Consider the following 21356-nt stretch of genomic DNA (forward strand, 5'->3'; position numbering starts at 1 on the left):
GTGGGCGGGCTCCCCGCGGGAGCCGCCATTTTCCGGAGCGCCCTCAGCGCGCTCTTAAAGGGGCCGCGCCCCGCGCTGAGGGCGGTGGGTTCCGGTTCGGTTCCGTTCTCGCTCCCGGTCCCCGGTTTGGAAGAACCGGTGGTTGCGGCTTTTCCGGTCACCACAGACGTGGGCAGAGCGGATTGAGGCAGCACTGGAGCGGTGCGTGTGTGGGCCGAGGCCTCCTTCCAGGGCGGCCCTGACACCATCGGGGATCCTCAGCGTTATTAATTCCCTGTAATCACGAATATTTTCCCTTTTTCCACAGTTCAGTGCCGCGGCGAGTTTTAGAGGTGGAACATTTGCTGGTTCTGCTCCGCTGCTGAGGGTAACTGTCCACAGCTGAGGTTTAACAGGTTTAAAATCAAATATCAAATCAATTTCTGCGTTTATCCCTCAAGGAAGTTCTCAGTTTCTCCCCGATTCTCAATTTCAGACTTCTCTTTCCAACACACTTAGATTTTATCAGAAATTAAAAATTGGAAATGCTATGTCTTGTTTCTAAGCCTTGGAATAAGAAGCAACTCCTGTAAATGTTAAGGGGTATCTGTAAATTATTTGTGTGGTTTGGGTTCAGCTGTGGATAATTCTTATAATGTACAAAAATATTAAAGAATGGTTATGATGTCTGGAAATCTGGAGAGGAGAATTAATTAGCCTGAAGTTAATTGAGTTTTTCAGTTTGTGTCTGTTGGATTTATAAAGAACAGGAAAAGAGCAATTTGGGAGAATCTGACTTTTCAGTGGGGGAGTTGATGCAGTTCTTTTTGTTTATTTTATTTTAAAAATCAGCCAGAAAAGGAACACAGAAACCCCTGGGACAGCTGGATTTATGCTTTGAGGTCTGGAGGTTTAAATGCAATCTTTGACCTAAGAGAACATAACTTTTTTTCCTAAGAAAAATCCTCTGTAAGTGGACTTCAGTGACACTTCAGGTGTGTGATGTACAATGGGCTGAGCACCTTAAAAAAATTAATTAGAAAATTAAAATTTACCTAAAGCATGGAAGTTTAATTCACTTTACAGCTGTTCCCATCAGCTGTATTTCATTATTTATGAATGAATGGAATTCTCAGTGTACACAAGGAAGAAAAAAACACAATTCCTCCTAGAAAAAGCCAAAGTCCACAATTCCCATCAGGAATATTTCCCTTGGCTCTGCTGAGTGAACAAACATCAGATTGAACTCTCAACTTCCTCATTTCCCAGTTTGCCCCAAACCACCTGAAATTACCCAAATTTAGCCCTGACAGGATCCCTCCTTGTTCACAGGTGAATAATTCTGTGGGGAAAGCAGGAAAGAAGGAATTAAATCCCTGTGGAGCCTCAGCCATGGCAAACGAGGACAGGGACTACAACCTGACCCAGGAGCAGAAGGCTGTGAAAGACAAGTACCCCCCTCTCTGCAAGAAATATGAATGTGAGTATTTGAATTTTTAAAATAAATTTTTAAACTCAAAATTTTATTTTTAAAATATTTTTTAAATTTTTAAAATAATAAATATAATGGAAATTAATTAAAAATAATGAAAAATAATTAAAATAATTTAAAATAATGTAAAATAAAAATTTAAAATCTTTTAAAAATAATTTTAAATATAAATTTAATAATTAAAATTGAGCATTTTAAATATGCACCGTGGGCGTGGCAGTGCTGGTGTGAGGGTAAGGAAGATAAATGGAAATTTAGGAATGAAAACCCAATTTTTTTTCATTGTGCTTTTCTCTTAAGGGCACTAAAAAAAAAAATCACAATGGAAATAAATAACTTAAGTGTCACCTTAAAAACTTTTCCTCCTCTTAGCAATTTTTCTATCTCTCGTGTAGGAAGGGAGACTCAGAATTGTGTTGGGTTTGTGTGTGGTGTTTTTACTCCACTTAAAGATTTTTATCTCCCTTTTTCCACCCCTGAATGCCCCCTAAGAGGATGAGGATGGCAGCTCAAGGCAGGGGACAATTCCCTGCCTGGTTTTTGAGGTTTTTTGAGTTTGGTTTTTTGAGGCACAGCCTCTGTTATCTCTGATATAATTTATATTTTTAGGCTGTTTTTATTTGATAGAAGTGCAGGAGTTGTGACACACCACAACAGCCATGCAGTTTCCATAACTGCAGAAGGTTTTCTTCCCTTTTTTGCATCCAGAGGAATTTGTTTGCTTTAGAGACTGTTGTTGAGATCCTTTAATAGTGTGGGATCTCTTCAAACAGCACCAGAATCATTTTTCATTTGAAGTGAGCATTTATTTCCCAACTCAGTTCTGCTGCAAGTTTGCATTTCTTTCATTCCTCTGAATAAATACAAATGAGGTTCATGAGATGTTAATCATGCTCCATGAGTAAAGTTTGCCTTCTATTTTATATTCCATTCTGGTTTAAATTCTTCTCTTTGCATAATGGCTGCTTTTGGGTGTGGACAGGTAGATTTCCTCACTGAGCTGGAAATATTTGCAAATCTCATCCTCTGCATGAATAACTTTCAGTTATTCATTTATCTCTTTATTCCTGGTGAAAGTTTCTTTTTATTTTGGGTTTCAGCAGCCAAACCCTGCACTGACATAATCCCATTAAACAGGTTTTTTTTTTTGGCAGAAATAATCCAAAATTCCACCTCTGTTAAATTTTTCTAATATACTACAAAATAGATTTATCCCATCTACAGATGAATGTAAAAATGTTCTGTCAGAAAACCAGATATTGATGTTATTTCTTTTTTTAATCCTCGTGTTATAAACACTTTTGGTGACATCATTCTTTTTCTTTTTTGCTTCCCCCTCAGATTTGGATCACACAGCAGACGTGCAGTAAGTGTGGGATTTCTCAGGGTGACAAATTGATTATTTCTTGCACTGCTTTAAGCCTGGAGGAACAGCCAAGGACACTTTGCAGATGTGGAACTCTGAAATTTCACTCACTGCCTGCTTTGACATGGTCAATTTTATTCCTGTTTTTGGGACATCATAGAATTATGTTCGGTTTCTTTTTTAGTATTTCAGTTGTGCTGTTGTGTTATTTGAAAATGTCTTTTGAAATCTCCTTTTAAACAAAATTTCTTCTGTGTGGTTTACTTTTATAGACACCAAGTAGCCACATTAAGAAATAACTTTCTTGGTGGCTGATAAAACATTTATTTTCCATGTTCTCCCAAGAAACTCTTCTAGAGTTTTTAACTTCTAGAAAAATTAGGTGTTTTTTTGTTTATTCCATATTCTGATTTTTCCCCTGCATGTGACTTTGGTGTGATCCACAATTTTATTGTAGTGATTATTCCATGTGTGTTTTTTGATTCCAGTGATTATTCCATGTGATTTTTTTTTAGATTCCAGTGATTATTCCATGTGTTTTTTTGATTCCAGTGATTATTCTGTGTGATTTTTTTATTCCAGTGATTTTTCCATGTGATTTTTTGATTCCAATGATGATTCCATGTGTGGATTTTGATTCCAGTGATTATTCCATGTAATTTTTTGATTCAGTGATTATTCCATGTGTGTTTTGATTCCAATGATTATTCCATGTGTGTTTTTTTAGGCTCCAGTGATTTTTCCATGTGATTTTTTGATTCCAGTGATTTTTCCATGTGATTTTTTTATTCCAGTGATTATTCCATATATTTTTTTTATTCCAATGATTACTCCATGTGGTTTTTTTGATTCCAGTGATTATTCCATGTGTTTTTTGATTCCAGTGATTATTCCATGTTATTTTTTGATTCAGTGATTATTCCATGTGGGTTTTTGATTCCAATGATTATTCCATGTGTGTTTTTTTAGGCTCCAGTGATTTTTCCATGTGATTTTTTGATTCCAATGATTATTCCATGTGTGATTTTTTGATTCCAATGATTATTCCATGTGATTTTTTGATTCCAGTGATTATTCCATGTGTGTTTTTTGATTCCAGTGATTATTCCATGTGTGTTTTTTGATTCCAGTGATTATTCCATGTGTTTTTTTTTATTCCAGTGATTATTCCATGTGTGTTTTTTGATTCCAGTGATTATTCCATGTGTGTTTTTTGATTCCAGTGATTATTCCATGTGGGTTTTTTTGATTCCAGTGATTGTTCCATGTGATTTTTTGATTCCAGTGATTATTCCATGTGGTTTTTTTTATTCCAATGTGGTTTTTTTGATTCCAATGATTATTCCATGTGTCACCTTGAATAATTCCAATGATTATTCTATGTGTGTTTTTTAGGCTCCAGTGATTATTCCATGTGTGTTTTTGATTCCAATGATTATTCCATGTGTGTTTTTTGATTCCAGTGATTATTCCATGTGTTTTTAGGCTCCAGTGATTTTTCCATGTGATTTTTTGATTCCAGTGATTGTTCCATGTGATTTTTTGATTCCAGTGATTATTCCATGTGGGTTTTTGATTCCAGTGATTATTCCATGTGTTTTTAGGCTCCAGTGATTTTTCCATGTGATTTTTTGATTCCAGTGATTGTTCCATGTGTTTTAGGCTCCATGCCTGGGGGGACACGTTGGAAGAAGCCTTTGAGCAGTGTGCCATGGCCATGTTTGGCTACATGACAGACACAGGCACTGTGGAACCTGTGGATACAGTGGAGGTAGAGGCAGAAGGTGAGGTCTGCACTTCTTTTGTGGACAGCTAAAAAAGGGAGAAAAGCACCAAAACTCTCAATCTTTACACATAGCCTTAGTCCAATTCATTAAAATATAATTAAGCATCATTATCAGAATCTCCTGAACATCTCAGGTGCTTTAAAAATTTTTTTTTTTGCTGAGACAATCTCTGCTTCACACAGGGCATGACCTGTTGTCTCTTCTCTTCCACTTCCTGGATGAGTGGCTGTATAAATTCAGTGCTGATGAGTTTTTTATACCCAGGGTGAGTGTTGTGGATTCAGCTTTTTGCAGTGGGATTTTAGGGGAAAAAGGAACACAAAAAATACAAGGCCAGGCTGGATGGGGCTTGGGGCAAGCTGGGCTGGTGGAAGGGGATTAAACAGTGGGAAATTGCTTTTGGAAGTGGGATTTAGTGGGAATTTCTGCCTGAAGGTGGAAGGTGGGACTGACACACTTCTCCCACTCTCTGCAGGAAGTGAAAGTGCTTCACATTGACCGGAGGCAATTCAAAATAAGATCAATTGGGTGAGCTGAAACCCTTGGCTGGAAATGGATTGTGGGCTTTTCTTGCTTCCTTTGAGGCTTTAAATGAAAATCTCACTCTTCTGTGCTCCTCACTGAAACTAATTATAGCATTTGGTAAATATTACCAAAATTACAAAACCTCTCTTGTAATTTTTGCCTTTACAGGTGGGGAGAAGAGTTCTCTTTAGACAAACACCCACAGGTAAGAAGTGATTCCTCTTTTTCCATTTTAGAGAGAGGAGGTGTGGTGTCCTTGAAATCAGAATCTGAATTCTGCACAGATTAAAATAAAAATGTGGCTGAACTCAAGATCTCACTTCCTGCATGGTTTGGTGAAACTATCCCTGAAACTGAGCATGACATTTCCTCAAAACTCAACAAATTAACCCAATTGGCTTCCTTTTTGTGATGTTGATTACACAGAAAATCAATTTATATTCACAATTTATTGGTACAGATTTCTGCTTAGTCAGGTTTTGCTTTTTTCTTCCCTAAAGAATTGTTGGTAGCAAAATCTGATGTCTTGCTCTGGGTCATTTTTAGCAGAGCAAATGTTGATGGTCTGTCAGAGGTAAAAGAAGGAATTTGTGGTATTAAGAGGCAATAAAATAAGGGAAGAGTTCCCTTTTCACTATTTGACCTGGCCATTAGTGTGGCAACTTCCTTATTCATCAGAACAAATATAGTTACAGCTTTTTTTGGGGAAAAATAAATTGATAGCATGAGAACTGGGGGTTCTGAGCTGGTAAAAGGGATAAAATTCATTTCTAAATTATGTTTTTTGTCTCTTTTCTAGGGCACAGAGGTCAAAGCCATAACTTACTCAGCAATGCAGATCTGTGAGGATGAAAAGCCAGAAGTCTTTGTCATCATTGATATTTAAAGGAAGAAAAGTGTGGTTGAGTGGATATTGGTCATCAGCTGGCAAAAACCCCCTAAAACTGTAATCCCTGTGGGAAAAACTCAGGAATTGGCCAGTTAAATCAGAAATTGAAGGGAGTAATTGCAGGGAATGTCAGAGTGTTTTCACTGAGACAGAAAAATAAGAATTATTTGAGGTTTGGGGGGGTGGAGAAGGAGAGGTTTTACAGGTTGGAGGAGTCCCAGGAATGCTGGTACATGTGCTAGGAGCTGTATAAAATACAGAAATTGGTGGAGCTGATAACTAAAATACTCCCATTTTGCAGCCTGGCAGGAGATAATGTTCATCTAGATTGATTTCATTTGCATATTTCATGTTCTAATTCTGAGCTGAACATCCCTCCTCCAGATTACATAAATCCAAAATAGCTGCAGTGGCTCAGATGTAATGTGGGGAAAAAATATCTGAGTGTTTAAAATTAGACACTTAAAAAATGATGCCAATTAAACAAACAAACCACCACATCTTTTAAGGTACTTTAAAAAAAGAAGTCATGCCAGCAGGTGGTGCTGAATTGCTGTAAATAAATTGCCATGTGAAATCCTGGGTTCACTCTCAAATTCTGAAAACTGTCTTTTTTAAAAAGCATGCTTTGGATCAGCCTAATTGTCTTTTAAAAAAGAATAATGCAGACAGTCCTTAAATGTCAAAGGATTATGGACTTGACTGAATGAAAATTAATGAAAAATAATCAAAAGTGTGTTGTTTTTATTTTAAATGACAGGATGGCAAATGTGCATTGCCTGCTGTATTTATTTAATTTAAATGTGAGGAGCATAGGCCTGGCCTGCTCTGTTACTGTAAATTCTCCAAGTGCCTCACTTGTGGTGTCTCATCTTGTAAAATCATCTTAAATAGTTCTGTTTTTATTTCCATGCTGTACAGACTGAGGGATAAAACCTCTCTCATTTTTTAAGCAAGCCTCAATGCCAAAATAAAACTTGGACTGAAACATTAATGGCTTTGTGAGTGATCTTGACGGGTCACTTCAGACACAAATTAATTATATTTGTGCGTTGTTCCTTGTTAAGGTGAGCAGACTCTTTTTTTTATCAGTAAGAGTTAAAACATGCCAGTTTAATGGTACAAAATAAATGTGATTTTTGACAGCTTTGGGGTTTCGTTCTCCTCACGCAAAGCCACAAAGGCAGTGAGGGCACGGCCGCCATTGCGGCCCCTCAGGGGCTGTGCTGGAACATCATTGGCTGGCTGGGTCACGTGACTGTGCTCAGCCAATCGGGCGTCGAGTTGAGGCAGCTTGTGTTCTCCATGAGGGGGCTGAGGGGAGATGGACACGGACTGAGGGTCAGTGGTGTGGGGAGAGATGGACACGGACTGAGGGTCAGTGGTGTGGGGAGATGGACACGGACCGAGGGTCAGTGGTGTGGGGAGATGGACACGGACTGAGGGTCAGTGGTGTGGGGAGAGATGGACACGGACTGAGGGTCAGTGGTGTGGGGAGATGGACACAACCAAGGGTCAGTGGTATGGGGAGAGATGGACAGAGACTGAGGGTCAGTGGTGTGAGGAGATGGACACAACCAAGGGTCAGTGGTGTGGGGAGATGGACACAACCGAGGGTCAGTGGGTGTGAGGAGATGGACGCAGATTGAGGGTCAGTGTTGTTGGGAGATGGACACAACTGAGGGTCAGTGAGGGTGGGGAAATGGACACAGACCGAGGGTCAGTGGGTGTGAGGAGAGATGGATACAGACTAAGGGACTGAGGTTGTGAGGAGATGGACACTGAGGGGCTGAGGGTCAGTGGTGTGAGGAGATGGACACTGACTGAGGGCCTGAGAGTCGGTGGTGTGGAGAGATGGACATGGACTGAGAGTCAGTGGTGTGGGAAGATGGACACAGACCGAGGGACTGAGGTTGTGAGGAGATGGACACTGAGTGGCTGAGGATCAGTGGGTGTGAGGAGAGATGGACACAGACCGAGGAGCAGTGGGTGTGGGGAGATGGACACTAACGGAGGGTCGATGGCGAGGGGAGATGGACATGGACTGAGGGTCAGTGGTGTGGGAAGATGGACACAGACCGAGGGACTGAGGTTGTGAGGAGATGGACACTGAGGGGCTGAGCTGGGGCTGAGGGTCAGTGGTGTGGGGAGATGGACACAACCGAGGGTCAGTAGGTGTGAGGAGAGATGGACACGGACTGAGGGACTGAGGTTGTGAGAAGATGGACACTGAGGGGCTGAGGGTCAGTGGTGTGGGGAGATGGACACGGACTGAGGGTGAGGGGAGATGGACTCAGATTGAGGATCAGCAGTGTGAGGAGATGGACACTGGCTGAGATTCAGTAGGTGAGGGACTGAGGGGAACTGGGCAAGGACCTGAATTGGGGCTATGGGGAGGTGATGGAGGGGTTGAGGCTAGGGGGAGATGGGCAATGAACTGAGGGGAGGTGAATGTAAGACCTGAGGGCAGCCTTCCTTTAGCCCAGCTCTCTAAAACGTGAGAAAATAAATTTATGTGGTTAAATTTGAACTTTGCAGACAAACACTGAGGTGCCCCAAGATCAGTGTCAGGCTATAGTAACACACTGAGGTGCTCTACTTACTGAAATGCTGACAGGAGCTTGCTAAGAAAACATTTGGAATTAACTAAGTAAGTGTTATTAATCTATTTTTTTTTTCAATATTTATTAAGTACTTAATATAAAACAGTCCTTAAATTCACCTTGTTCCATTTGCACAGCTGTGGCAGTGGCAAGTTTCAGCTCACAGTGCTGCTCTACTGAAAGTGGGTCATTAAAAAACACCCTTAGAGTGCAAACCTTTCTGGTTTGCCAGAGAATCCTGCAGATATAGGAAATTCATGGATAGAGTGGTGATCTACTTGGAAAAAACCTGCACTGGTGGTTAGTAAATGTACAAATCTCAAAAGGCTGGAGACTGGGAGAGCTTTAGGGAATTATTCCAGAATCTTGCCCCATTCTCACTTTTGCCAAGGTTAATGGCAGCTGCTGGAGGCAGAACCTGGATGTGCATCCATGTTCTCAAATTCTCTGTGGGGAATTTCTGCTTTCTTGGCAGGAACCTCAGGCTACAGATGCTGCTAACAGGAAAGGAAACCCAGCATCAAATGAGACATGAGACCAAACAGTGGCTCTTTAGCAGGAGTACCCACTGGGAATGCCATTCTCTGAATCTGGCAGAAGGTTTCTTCTGTGCACTCCTTGAGCTTTTCTTTTTTAATAATTTAATAGGGAGCATTTTTAGCTTCTCTACCAAATGCAGGTTCTCTGATCCAAGTGGCTGGGGAAATAAATATGAGTAGAAAAGCTTAAGAGACTCCAGAATTACAAGAGTTGCTTAACCTCTGAGGGAAACTGTGCTGTAAAAAATGTTTTTATGCTGTCAAGCACCCTAAAATTACACAAGCAGGAGAACCTTCCCAAAGTAGCTTTATGATCTTAAGTCACAAATGTCCCACTGAAATTCAAGGGACTTTGGCCTTTTTATTCCTAGAGTAAGATAGATGGGTTAAAGCAAATCTTGCATCAATCCTGGGGAAAAAAATGGAAAAAACCTGACAACTGCACTTGCAGTGATTGCACTTTTATTTCCTTAGAACCACGTTGGTGTATCTTTCTATAAAATTCACAGTACAAAAAAAAGCAAATTCATACTATCCAAGTGCACTACAGATGCTCTGGTCACCTACTCTACTCTGCTGTGGGAGTTCCTAAATCATGCTTTTCTCAACTAGAAGAAGCTGTAAAGTTCACCGAGAAAACAAAAATAAAAAAGTTTTTCAACAGGAAGAACTCCCCTTGTTTCCCTCGCTCCTTTCTTAGGAGCTTTCTGATGCGTTATGTACAAATTAATTACAGCAAAAAAAAGTGGTTTAACATTTCTCAGCTGCTCACCTCACCAAGAGTTTTTCCAAAGCAAATTAGCAATATTTGGTTTTTAAAAATCTGTATCATAGAGAACCTTTGTAGAACTGTAAATTGGTTCACACTTCCATGACAGAGCTTCTCAGGAGCTCTGAGCAAGTCTGATGAAATATAAAACAATTCTTCTAAATAATTTCCAGATAACAAGTGAGCAGCTGGACTTCAGTGTCCTTGTGGGTCCCTTTCAACTCAGGTTATTTTGTGATCCTCATTTCTGGATGACATTTAGAAGCAATTACACTGTTCCACGTCTGCAAAAAACAACTTGTTTCAGTCCAAATGTTGCTTCTCAGCACAGAATTTTAACAATACTTCATTTTATTAAAATACCAGCATTGTGATTTCATCTTGAACACAACAAGAACAAATCCACAAAGCTCTACCTCAGATTTGGCTTCACCTTTTCCTTCACCTCCTCTGGAATTTCACCGCTATTGTGCCGGACAACCAAATTATAGGGTTCCTCCTCCCCTGTCTCTTCCCCTGACTTCTGCTCCTCCTCCAAATCCCATTTGGGCCGTTGATTTCCCGTGGAGGAGGCAGGAGAGTGTCCAGCAGGGCTGAAATCCTCGGGGGTGCTGTCGAAATTGGCCTGTGCCAAGCACTTGTGGCACAGGCGGTAGCGCCGCGTGCCCTGCTGCACCACGCAGCCCGTCAGCTCCGTCACCTGCCGCTTGCACTTCCTGCAGATCAGCTTGCCAGCCTGGTGGATCTGAAAGGATTTCACATTCTTTAATTGTCAGAGAAAAAATTAGAAAGTCTCTTTTCCCAGCCTGGCTCTTCGTTTCTCGCTCTCAAGGTTGTTTATTGCATTTTATCTATAAGATTCGTTCTCCTGCCTTGCCAAGATTTGCTCACCAAGACAGTTCCAAGCACTCTGCTGTTGGAGATTTTTTCAGAAATGGCTTAGAAGGCAGCTGTGAGGAGTAAAATTCTCACAGCCTGTTTCTGTAAACAGCAGAAGTTCTCAGGTTGTTTTTAATTACAAGTAAAAGTGACAAACAGGAACCTCAGGCTACAGATGCTGCTAACAGGAAAGGAAACCCAGCATCAAATGAGACATGAGACCAAACAGTGGCTCTTGAGCAGGAGTACCCACTGGGAATGCCATTCTCTGAATCTGGCAGAAGGTTTCTTCTGTGCACTCCTTGAGCTTTTCTTTTTTAATAATTTAATAGGGAGCATTTTTAGCTTCTCTACCAAATGCAGGTTCTCTGATCCAAGTGGCTGGGGAAATAAATATGACTACAAAAGCTTAAGGCCTTGAGAACCTTGCATACCAGTTTTCTCATAACAAGTAGATATTCTACCTTTAGCTGTTTTGGGAAAGTAAAAGTAAGTTTTGAGAACACAAATCTTGGTATTGGAAACAAAAGGAGGGGTTGGTGTGTTATCTCTGACCTATTGTGAGCTCGGGTTTTGCAATATGCATGAACTTGATTAACACAGTTATAAAAAGTGATTGATTGAGTCAATGAACGGAGTCAGATGCTGAACCAACAAAGGTGGGTCTTCTCCCTCCACTTCAATACTCTGCCTGCCCCCTTTTCATACTAAAAACTACATCTACAACATTTACAATTACTTCCCAATACGAGTTCTCAACTTGCCACTGCTCCATCAAGCTGGCAGATTCTCCTCATAACTCCTCATTCAATTTTTGCTCAAACATCTTCCCACAAAGCACTCCAATTTTGACAAGTCAGCACTTTTAGATGAAAAGTACTTCTACCTAAAAATAAACAACTAGCTTCAGCTTTGAGAGCTGTAAATTAGTTAGTTGCATCAGCAAGTGTTATGGAGATTTGTTTACCAAAGGGTGGTTTCTTAATTAGCCAACAGTGATGATGTTTTAATTAGAGAACCAATTAGGTCCACCTGCAGCAAACTAGTGTATAAAACCATAGGTTTATAATAAAGATTATGATGAGCCTTCTGTAAATGCATGTCAATTATGGTCGTGGCTTGTTGGGCTGACAGAAAAATGTGCTGAAAAATTAAATTTTAAATACAAATTGCCACATAAAATAACGAATAATGAAATAATTAAATAGTAATAATGAATAATTCAAGCTGATACGCTGCTTTGCTGGTGTTGAGTTTGAGATGCCTACCAGTGAATCAATCCACACTTCCACAACCAGCAGAGTCTTTGCTGAACACCTATAAACCAATCCTCCTCAACGCTGAACCTCGGAGGGAAATTGTGCTCTAAAAAAGGATTTGGGGGGGTTTTCCTACCGTCTGGAAGTGGTTGCGGAGGTGCTCCAGGCGGGTGAAGCGCTTCCCGCACGCCTCGCACGGGTACGGCCGCTCCCCGGTGTGACAGCGCAGGTGGCGCTTCAGGTCCGCCCGGCGCTTCACCGTGTGCGTGCAGAACGGGCACTTGAACCGCGTGCGGGGCAGGTCCCCTGCAGGGAGAGGGCACAGGGCACAGCTTTAGTCCTTTCTTTAAATAGGAAAAATCCCAATATTGATATTATTATTATATTATAATTATATATGTGGGTGCAGAATGGGCACTTGAACCGCGTGCGGGGCAGGTCCCCTGCGGGGAGAGGGCACAGGCACAGCTTTTAGTCTTTTCTTTAAATAGGAAAATCCTAATATATTATATTTATATATTAATTTTATCATGTGAGTGCAGACAGGGCACTTGAACCGCATGCGGGGCAGGTCACCTGCAGGGACAGGGTGCACAGCACAGCTTAGTCCTTTCTCTAAATAGGAAAAATCCCTAATACAGATATTATATATAATAATTATATCATGTGGGTGCAGAACGGGCACTTGAACCGCTGCGGGGCAGGTCCCTGCAGGGAGAGGGCACAGAGCACAGCTTTAGTCCTTTTTTCTATATTTATATTAAAATATGTGATCGATCTTTCTTTAAATAGGAAAAATCCCTAATATATATATTATAATTATATCATGTGGGTGCAGAACGGGCACTTGAACCGCATGCGGGGCAGGTCACCTGCAGGGAGAGGGCACAGAGCACAGCTTTAGTCCTTTCTTTAAATAGGAAAAATCCTCAATATATATATTATATTATATCATGTGGGTGCAGAATGGGCACTTGAACCGCATGCGGGGCAGGTTGCCTGCAGGGAGAGGGCACACAGCACAGCTTCAGTCCTTTCTCTAAATAGGAAAAATCCTCAATATATATATATTATATTATATTATATCATGTGGGTGCAGAACGGGCACTTGAACCGCGTGCGGGGCAGGTCGCCTGCAGGGAGAGGGCACAGAGCACAGCTTCAGTCCTTTCTTTAAATAGGAAAAATCCTCAATATTTGGATACTTATATATTATATTATAATTATATCATGTGGGTGCAGAACGGGCACTTGAACCGCATGCGGGGCAGGTCCCCTGCAGGGAGAGGGCACACAGCACAGCTTCAGTCCATTATATTATATTATATTATATTATATTATATTATATTATATTATATCATGTGGGTGCAGAATGGGCACTTGAACCGCATGCGGGGCAGGTCCCCTGCAGGGAGAGGGCACAGAGCACAGCTTCAGTCCTTTCTTTAAATAGGAAAAATCCCTAATACAGATATTATATTATATTATAATTATATCATGTGGGTGCAGAACGGGCACTTGAACCGCATGCGGGGCAGGTCCCCTGCAGGGACAGGGCACAGAGCACAGCTTCAGTCCTTTCCTTAAATAGGAATAATCCTCAATATTTGGATATTTATATATTATATCATGTGAGTGCAGAACAGGCACTTGAACCGCGTGCGGGGCAGGTCCCCTGCAGGGACAGGGCACACAGCACAGCTTCAGTCCTTTCTTTAAATAGGAAAAATCCCTATTATATTATATTATATTATATTATATCATGTGGGTGCAGAATGGGCACTTGAAACGCATCCAGGGCAAGTCACTTGGCAGGGAGAGGGCACACAGCACAGCTTCAGTCCTTTCTCTAAATAGGAAAAATCCTCAATATTTGGGATATTTGGATGCTTATGTATTATAATTTAATTATATCATGTGCCTGCAGAACGGGCACTTGAACCGCGTGCGGGGCAGGTCACCTGCAGGGAGAGGGCACAGAGCACAGCTTCAGTCCTTTCTTTAAATAGGAAAAATCCCCAATATATATATGTTATGTTATGTTATGTTATGTTATGTTATGTTATGTTATGTTATGTTATGTTATGTTATGTTATGTTATATCATGTGGGTGCAGAACGGGCCCTTGAACCGCATGCGGGGCAGGTCACCTGCAGGGACAGGGCACAGAGCACAGCTTTAGTCCTTTCTTTAAATAGGAAAAATCCCCAATATATATATTATATTATATTATATTATATTATATTATATTATATTATATTATATTATATTATATTATATTATATTATATTATATTATATTATATTATATTATATTATATTATATTATATTATATTATATTATATCATGTGGGTGCAGAACGGGCACTTGAACCGCGTGCGGGGCAGGTCCCCTGCAGGGAGAGGGCACAGAGCACAGCTTCAGTCCTTTCTTCAAACAGGAAAAATCCCCAATATTTGGATACTTATATATTATATTATAATTATATCATGTGGGTGCAGAACGGGCACTTGAACCGCATGCGGGGCAGGTCCCCTGCAGGGACAGGGCACAGAGCACAGCTTCAGTCCTTTCTTTAAATAGGAAAAATCCCTAATATATATATTATATTATATTATATCATGTGGGTGCAGAACGGGCACTTGAAACGCATCCAGGGCAAGTCACTTGGCACACAGCACAGCTTTCTTCCTGTACTTTCATCAGTTTGCAGCTTAAAATCCTTCACAGCTCAAGTTTCTTTAAATAGGAAAAATCCCCAGTATTTGGGATATTTGGATGCTTATATATTATATTATATTATATCATGTGGGTGCAGAACGGGCACTCGAAATGCATCCAGCACAGGTCACCTGGCACACAGCAGAGCTTTCTCACTGCACTTTCATCAGTTTTCAGCTTAAAATATGTAACAGCTTGAGTTTTCTTTAAATAGGAAAAATCCCCAATATTTGGATGCTTATATATTATATTATAATTATATTATGTGGGTGCAAAACAGGCACTTGAAATGCATCCAGGGCAGGTCACCTGCAGGGACAGCACACATAGCAGAGTTTTATTCCTGTCCTTTCATCAATTTTCAGCTTAAAATATGTAACAGCTCGAGTTTTCTTTAAATAGGAAAAATCCCCCGTATTTGGAATATTTGGATGCTTATATATAAGTATGTATTATATATAGTATATAATGATACATAAATATGGGCTTTGGGAGATGTGGGAAATGGATTTATAGAAAATTTTCAAAGTTTGATAGAAGGTTTACAAAGTGTGTATGTAAACTTTGAGATAAGAAATGTTATGGAATAAGCCAGATATTGAACTAAAAATAAGTTTTAGAAAATTGTTTTATAAATAAGGGAGATATAGATTTGTTAAATATCTATCTTGTATATCCCCCAGCTTGCATTTTTATTCTTATTGAACATGTTAATTGACCACTTGATAGTGTTTTCCTCCTGACATTTTTCAGATATAAAGGTTATCATAAATATGCAGCTGTTTATACACAGCCATCATATCTGACTCTTCCACCAGCTAATGGCTCATAGCTTTGACATTTATAACCTCTGGCTGATATATAAAGATGCCTTTAGAATATGCAGTTGTGATCTATGTGATTTACAGATGTGTTCTTTCCAAAGGAATGCACATGGGAATAAACGGAATAAACCTGTGAGTTTTGTTCCACCCTCTCAGGCAGAAGTTTGGGCTGCTTGGACCCCAAAATGCAACATCCCAGCACTGCCAGGGCCTCTGGTGTGAAGGACTTGGATTGGGGTGAGGTTAAACACTTCTGTGACTGCCAGATATTGGAGAAACTCAGTCCTTCAGGTCCCCAAACCAATTACAGCCCTCAAGGCTTCATTAAATTCCACTTGAGCCCAAATAATCAGGCATGTTTGGGTTGAAATGTACAGAATACCTGGGTCAGTCCCATTCCAACTCCCATGCCCTGTTCTGCTTCAAAATCTCAGTGTTAGCACGAAAATTGAGCAGATAAAACCACCTAGAATTCCAGGCAGGCTTTTGGTTTCCATGCAGCCACACCAATTCCTTCCAAACCATCACCTGAATTCTCCTAAACAAACCCAAACTTTTCCAAGCTGTTCCTATTGTTTACCTTCACCTATAATTCCAGCCACACCAATCCCTTCCAAATCACCTGAATTCTCCTAAACAAACCCAAACTTTTCCAAGCGGTTTTTATTGTCTACCTTCACCTATAATTCCAGGCAGGTTTTTGGTTTCCATGCAGCCACACCAATCCCTTCCAAACCACCTGAATTCTCCTAAATAAACCCAAACTTTTCCAAGCAGTTTCCATTGTTTACCTTCTCCTATAATTCCAGGCAGTTTTTGTCACACCAATCCCTTCCAAATCACCACCTGAATTCTCCTAAATAAACCCAAACTTTTCCAAGCAGTTTCTATTGTTTACCTTCACCTATAATTCCAGACACACTTTTGGTTTCCATGCAGCCACACCAATCCCTTCCAAATCACCTGAATTCTCCTAAATAAACCCAAACTTTTCCAAGCAGTTTCCATTGTTTACCTTCACCTATAATTCCAGACACACCAATTCCTTCCAAACCACCACCTGAATTCTCCTAAATAAACCCAAACTTTTCCAAGCGGTTTCCATTGTTTACCTTCACCTATAATTCCAGGCAGTTTTGGTTTCCATGCAGCCACACCAATTCCTTCCAAACCTTCACCTGAATTCTCCTAAACAAACCCAAACTTTTCCAAGCAGTTTCTATTGTTTACCTTCACCTATAATTCCAGACACACTTTTCCATCCCACCAATCCTCAACACTGAATTCTCCTAAATAAACCCAAACTTTTCCAAGCTGTTCCTATTGTTTACCTTCTCCTATAATTCCAGACACACTTTTGGTTTCCATGCAGCCACACCAATCCCTTCCAAACCATCACCTGAATTCTCCTAAATAAACCCAAACTTTTCCAAGCAGTTTCTATTGTTTACCTTCTCCTATAATTCCAGCAGTTGTGTGTCACACATCCCTTCCAAACCATCCTGAATCTCCTAACAAACCCAAACTTTTCCAAGCAGTTTCCATTGTTTACCTTCACCTATAATTCCAGACACACCAATTCCTTCCAAACCACCACCTGAATTCTCCTAAACAAACCCAAACTTTTCCAAGCTGTTCCTATTGTCTACCTTCTCCTATAATTCCAGGCAGTTTTTGTCACACCAATTCCTTCCAAACCATCACCTGAATTCTCCTAAACAAACCCAAACTTTTCCAAGCTGTTCCTATTGTTTACCTTCATTCCAGCTACTCATTACCCCCAAAATCGTGGGCATTGAGGTGTACAGTTCTTCTGCCTTTAACTCCATGAACTCAGGAGTTCTGGAAAGTTCTTGCTCCAGCTGAGCCACCGACCACCTCTTGGCTGCGGCCTCAGCCGCGGGGTGATATCCGAACTCATCCTGCTCCACCTCATTCTCGGCATCAAACTCGGCCTCCTCCTCCTCCTCCTCCTCCTCGGCGCTGCCCCGGGCGCTGTGGGCGGGATCGGCGGCTCCGGCTCGCTCGGCTCTGTCCGCTTTGCCCCCCGCCAGCTCGCGGTGCTTGCGGCGCTTCCTCGTGGAGCTCTGTTTCCTGCCTCTCTTGGAGAGCTGCGTCTCTGCCCGCTGCAGGATCACCTGCGAGGACAGGTAGCTGCTGTAGCTGCTCCAGGAGTTCTCGTTCCCGTTGGGTTTTTCATCCGGGATGGAGTAGGAGCGCCGGGGGTTGCTCTTTGCTTTCCTTCTGGAGCGGTAAAGAGCCGGGCGGGCAGCGGTGGGCTCAGTGCTCGCACTTTTGGCCGAGAGGCTGAGGTAATGATCCTTTTCCTTTTCATTAATATCCAATGAGGACTTAATGAAGGTCTTGCAGACATTGAGGATATCTGTCATCTGCAGATAGCTGGCGGCTGACATGACTTCGATCACATTCTGACCCGTTAAAGACAATATCCCCGAATACACAAAGTCCAGGATGACCATGAACGTCTCTGGAGAGAAGACCTCAAACGTGGCTATTGTTGGCTGACTGGTCTCCTTGGAGCTCTGCGAAAGGAGCATTTTGAAGTAGCCGCTGCTGGCAAACAGCACATTGCGATGGGCTTTGAAGACCTTGCCCTCCACCAGGATGTTGCAGTCACAGAACAAGTCCTGCTTCCGCTGCTCGTTCAGCTGCTCCAGGAGGTGAGACTGGTGGGAAGAAATCTCCATTCCAGGCGGGGAGTAACAGGAAGGTTTGCTGTAAAGGAAAAAACATCATCATGATCATCTAAATCAATGGTGCTGAATCCTAATTCAAAGAGATGAGCTCTCTTTTAAAAAGCGCTATCACATTCCCAAAGTATCTCCAGTCTCCCCGCGGCCGCTACTCTGCATAACAAGAGAGAAGAAACTTAACTCCAAAAGAGGTGAAAAGAGTCCCAGCGGGATTACTCAGTATCCCAAAAGAAGGAAAATTATATCGACCAAGCCATGATGGTTCTCAGACTCCGCCGGAGAACTTGGCCCTCCCGCCCTGGGCAGAGCCGCGGCTGAGGCGGGGGGGGCGCACGGCGGGCGCAGCCTCCGCCCCGGCGCACCGGGACCGCTCGAATGCGGCGGCGGCGCCCCGGGCTCGCCGCCCTCCCGTCCCGAGCCCCCGGCATTGGCCGCGGCCGCCGTCACTCACCCGCCCGCCCGCCCGGCCGAATTGGCCGCTCGCTCCCGGGGCAGCCCGGGACGCCCGAAGGCGCCGGAGCCGCTCCGCCAGCCCGGAGGCGCCTCCCGGTCCCGCCGCGGGGACCGCAGCGCCCGCCTGTCCCGGCCGGCTTCGTGCTGCCCTCCGCCCGCACGGACCGCCCCGGGCCGGGCGTGCCGCCCGCGGGAACGGAGCCGCCCGGTCCCGTTCCGCCAGAGCCCCCCGTGTCCCGCCCGGTGCCGGGCGCCCGTGGTTACCCCGTGGCTCCCGTTCCGCTCCCGTTCCGCTCCCTCTCGCCTCCACCGGCAGCGCCCCCGCTCCGCCGCCCCCTCTCGCAGCCCCTTTGTGTCCGCGCCCGGGGCTGCAAATGGCGCCCGGCGGGGACGCGGCAGCGCCGGCACCGAGCGGCTCCGGGCGGCTCCGGACACTGCGGAGCCCCGCGCCCTCCTCCCCGCCACCCGCCCGCTCCTTCCCATCAGCACAAGGGCCACTCACCGGCGGGGAGCTGCGGGCGCTGCCGCCGAGCCGGGGGGGAACGGGCGGGCGGTGGCTGCGGGATCCCCGGCCCCGCCTCGGGGCTCGCCGTGCCTGCAGGCGCCGCGCCGCTGCTCCCGCAGCCCTGCGAGCCCGAGCGGCACAGAAACAAAAGGTATTTGCTGACGTGGGCGTTGGACAGAGACGCCCGAGGGCTGGGGACACAATTAAAGGGGCAACGCAGCGATCGCGGCCGCAGCCCCAGCGCCCCGTTCCCCACACCCACATTGCTGCTCCGAGCCGCTGCCCCGCTCACACCGGGCTTTGTTGTTGCCACCTTTGTGTGTGTTCGCAAAGGGAAGGCGCCACCTGAATGGTGAGCGGCAGAAATCCGGAGCTCCGCGGTGTAGGATTAATGATATTAACTCGATATCGCAGCATTTTGATAACGGGATTTTTGTAGTCAAACAATGAGGGTAATCCCAAAGCAAAGCGCTGCGCTGTAGGAGTGTAATGCACAGATTGTCCTCTTTTCCCTTCTGGGTGGAAAATGGAATCAGGATGCTTGTTAGAAGACAAGACACTTTCAAATTCGTGCCTGTTAGATGAGATTCTTTCAGTTTTTTCAGTCTTTTCAGTCTTTTTCCTGAAGATCATGGGATAATTTTGAGCAGGAAGCTCTGCAGTCATCGGTGCAGTCCCATCCTCAGAGCAGGCAAAGAACCTGGCAAAGCACAGTTCCCATCCCACAGCAAGCTCCGGTGAGATCTTCAATCGTGTTTAATTTATTCCTTCAGCTAAGCCAGGATAGGGAAGGCTCTTTCCAGCCACTCCTCCCAATTTTCCTCACAAAATCTCTTTGTTTTCTTGATGCACCGAATAACCTCCTCTTTGCATTTCATGAGTTAAACAGGATGAAGGGTTACGCCTCCAATGTAGAAAGGTTTTAAGTTAAACAGTATAGAAAATATTTAACTAAATGGTATTATAAGCTTTTCTTAGTGGCTTATCAACTTAAACCCATGGAAATGGAAATGGAAATCAGGATGCTTGTTAGAAGACAAGACACTTTCAAATTCGTGCCTGTTAGATGAGATTCTTTCAGTTTTTTCAGTCTTTTCAGTCTTTTTCCTGGAGATCACGGGATAATTTTGAGCAGGAAGCTCTGCAGTCATCGGTGCAGTTCCCTCCTCAGAGCAGGCTGCAAGAACCTGGAAAGGAACAGTTCCCATCCCACAGCAAGCTCCGGTGAGATCTTCAATGGTGTTTAATTTATTCCTTCAGCTAAGCCAGGATAGGGAAGGCTCTTTCCAGCCACTCCTCCCAATTTTCCTCACAAAATCTCTTGTTCTGTTTCAAATTCTTGATGCACCGAATAAGCCTCCTCTTTGCATTTCATGAGTTAAACAGGATGAAGGGTTACGCCTCCAATGTAGAAAGGTTTTAAGTTAAACAGTATAGAAAATATTTAACTAAATGGTATTATAAGCTTTTCTTAGTGGCTTATCAACTTAAACCCATCACTCAACAGTGTTGGCACGATTTGCACCTAATGGAAAAATTCTGCAAGGCAAGGGCTGGAGGATTAGAACATCCTTTTCTTCAAAACTCAAGCTTTTGGGCAGAATTGGAGATTTTTTTTCTTTTATTTCATTTTTTTTACTTGTTGCCTCCAACCAAAAGTAACTAAAACATAAGAAAGGTAGACATTGGCATGGCATAACTCTGACAGTGACCAGATGCTTCAAGGAAGAAATGTATATTCCATTATTTTATATTCAACAGAATTTTGTGGTTTTTTTTTTTTTATTTTTTCTGAAGTTATCACTGAAAACTTGAGCTGGATCCCAAAATCCTGGAGGATGGAACATTTTGCAGAGCCAGGAGTGATGCAAGGTGTCAGAGTCAGCCCTCTGTGAGATCTCTGGGCTTTCACTATTTTCAAAGGACCCTAAATCGATATTTTTGGGTTTTTTTTTTTCTTATGTCAGTTCTTTAGAACTGGAATAGAACACAAATTCCAAAAGGTTGGAAAGGGAGATTCATTCTTAACTCAATCTTTGGAATTATTTTTTT

General features: G+C 43.0%; 2 protein-coding genes across 12 annotated transcripts; one reads left to right on the forward strand and one right to left on the reverse strand.

The window, feature by feature from the left end:
* The first annotated feature begins 6 nt into the window (after positions 1-6).
* On the forward strand, positions 7-7032 carry ZBTB8OS (zinc finger and BTB domain containing 8 opposite strand). 8 transcript variants are annotated; one of them, XM_064731715.1, is made up of 9 exons: positions 7-201; positions 308-367; positions 1312-1459; positions 2813-2837; positions 4500-4621; positions 4807-4889; positions 5100-5152; positions 5318-5354; positions 5949-7032. In XM_064731715.1, the coding sequence occupies exons 3-9, from the start codon at positions 1372-1374 to the stop codon at positions 6033-6035; spliced, it is 495 nt and encodes a 164-aa protein (XP_064587785.1). In that variant the 5' UTR covers positions 7-201; positions 308-367; positions 1312-1371; the 3' UTR covers positions 6036-7032. The 8 variants fall into 8 exon arrangements, with proteins under 8 accessions (XP_064587785.1, XP_064587780.1, XP_064587784.1 ...); XM_064731714.1 differs by having other exon boundaries at positions 25-201; positions 308-395; XM_064731716.1 differs by having other exon boundaries at positions 65-201; positions 308-386.
* A 1766-nt stretch (positions 7033-8798) lies between these two features.
* On the reverse strand, positions 8799-19887 carry LOC135457282 (zinc finger and BTB domain-containing protein 8A-like). 4 transcript variants are annotated; one of them, XM_064731766.1, is made up of 4 exons: positions 19302-19887; positions 17389-18368; positions 12224-12393; positions 8799-10694 (listed from the first exon to the last, which is right to left on the reverse strand). In XM_064731766.1, exons 2-4 carry the CDS (start codon positions 18338-18340, stop codon positions 10362-10364), a joined length of 1455 nt encoding a protein of 484 aa, XP_064587836.1. In that variant the 5' UTR covers positions 18341-18368; positions 19302-19887; the 3' UTR covers positions 8799-10361. The 4 variants fall into 4 exon arrangements, with proteins under 4 accessions (XP_064587836.1, XP_064587839.1, XP_064587838.1 ...); XM_064731769.1 differs by lacking the exon at positions 19302-19887 and adding an exon at positions 19064-19191; XM_064731768.1 differs by lacking the exon at positions 19302-19887 and adding an exon at positions 18798-18922.
* Positions 19888-21356: the final 1469 nt, after the last annotated feature.

The sequence above is a fragment of the Zonotrichia leucophrys genome, chromosome 23 (genome assembly GCF_028769735.1).
Source record: "Zonotrichia leucophrys gambelii isolate GWCS_2022_RI chromosome 23, RI_Zleu_2.0, whole genome shotgun sequence".
Taxonomy (NCBI): Eukaryota; Metazoa; Chordata; class Aves; order Passeriformes; family Passerellidae; genus Zonotrichia; species Zonotrichia leucophrys.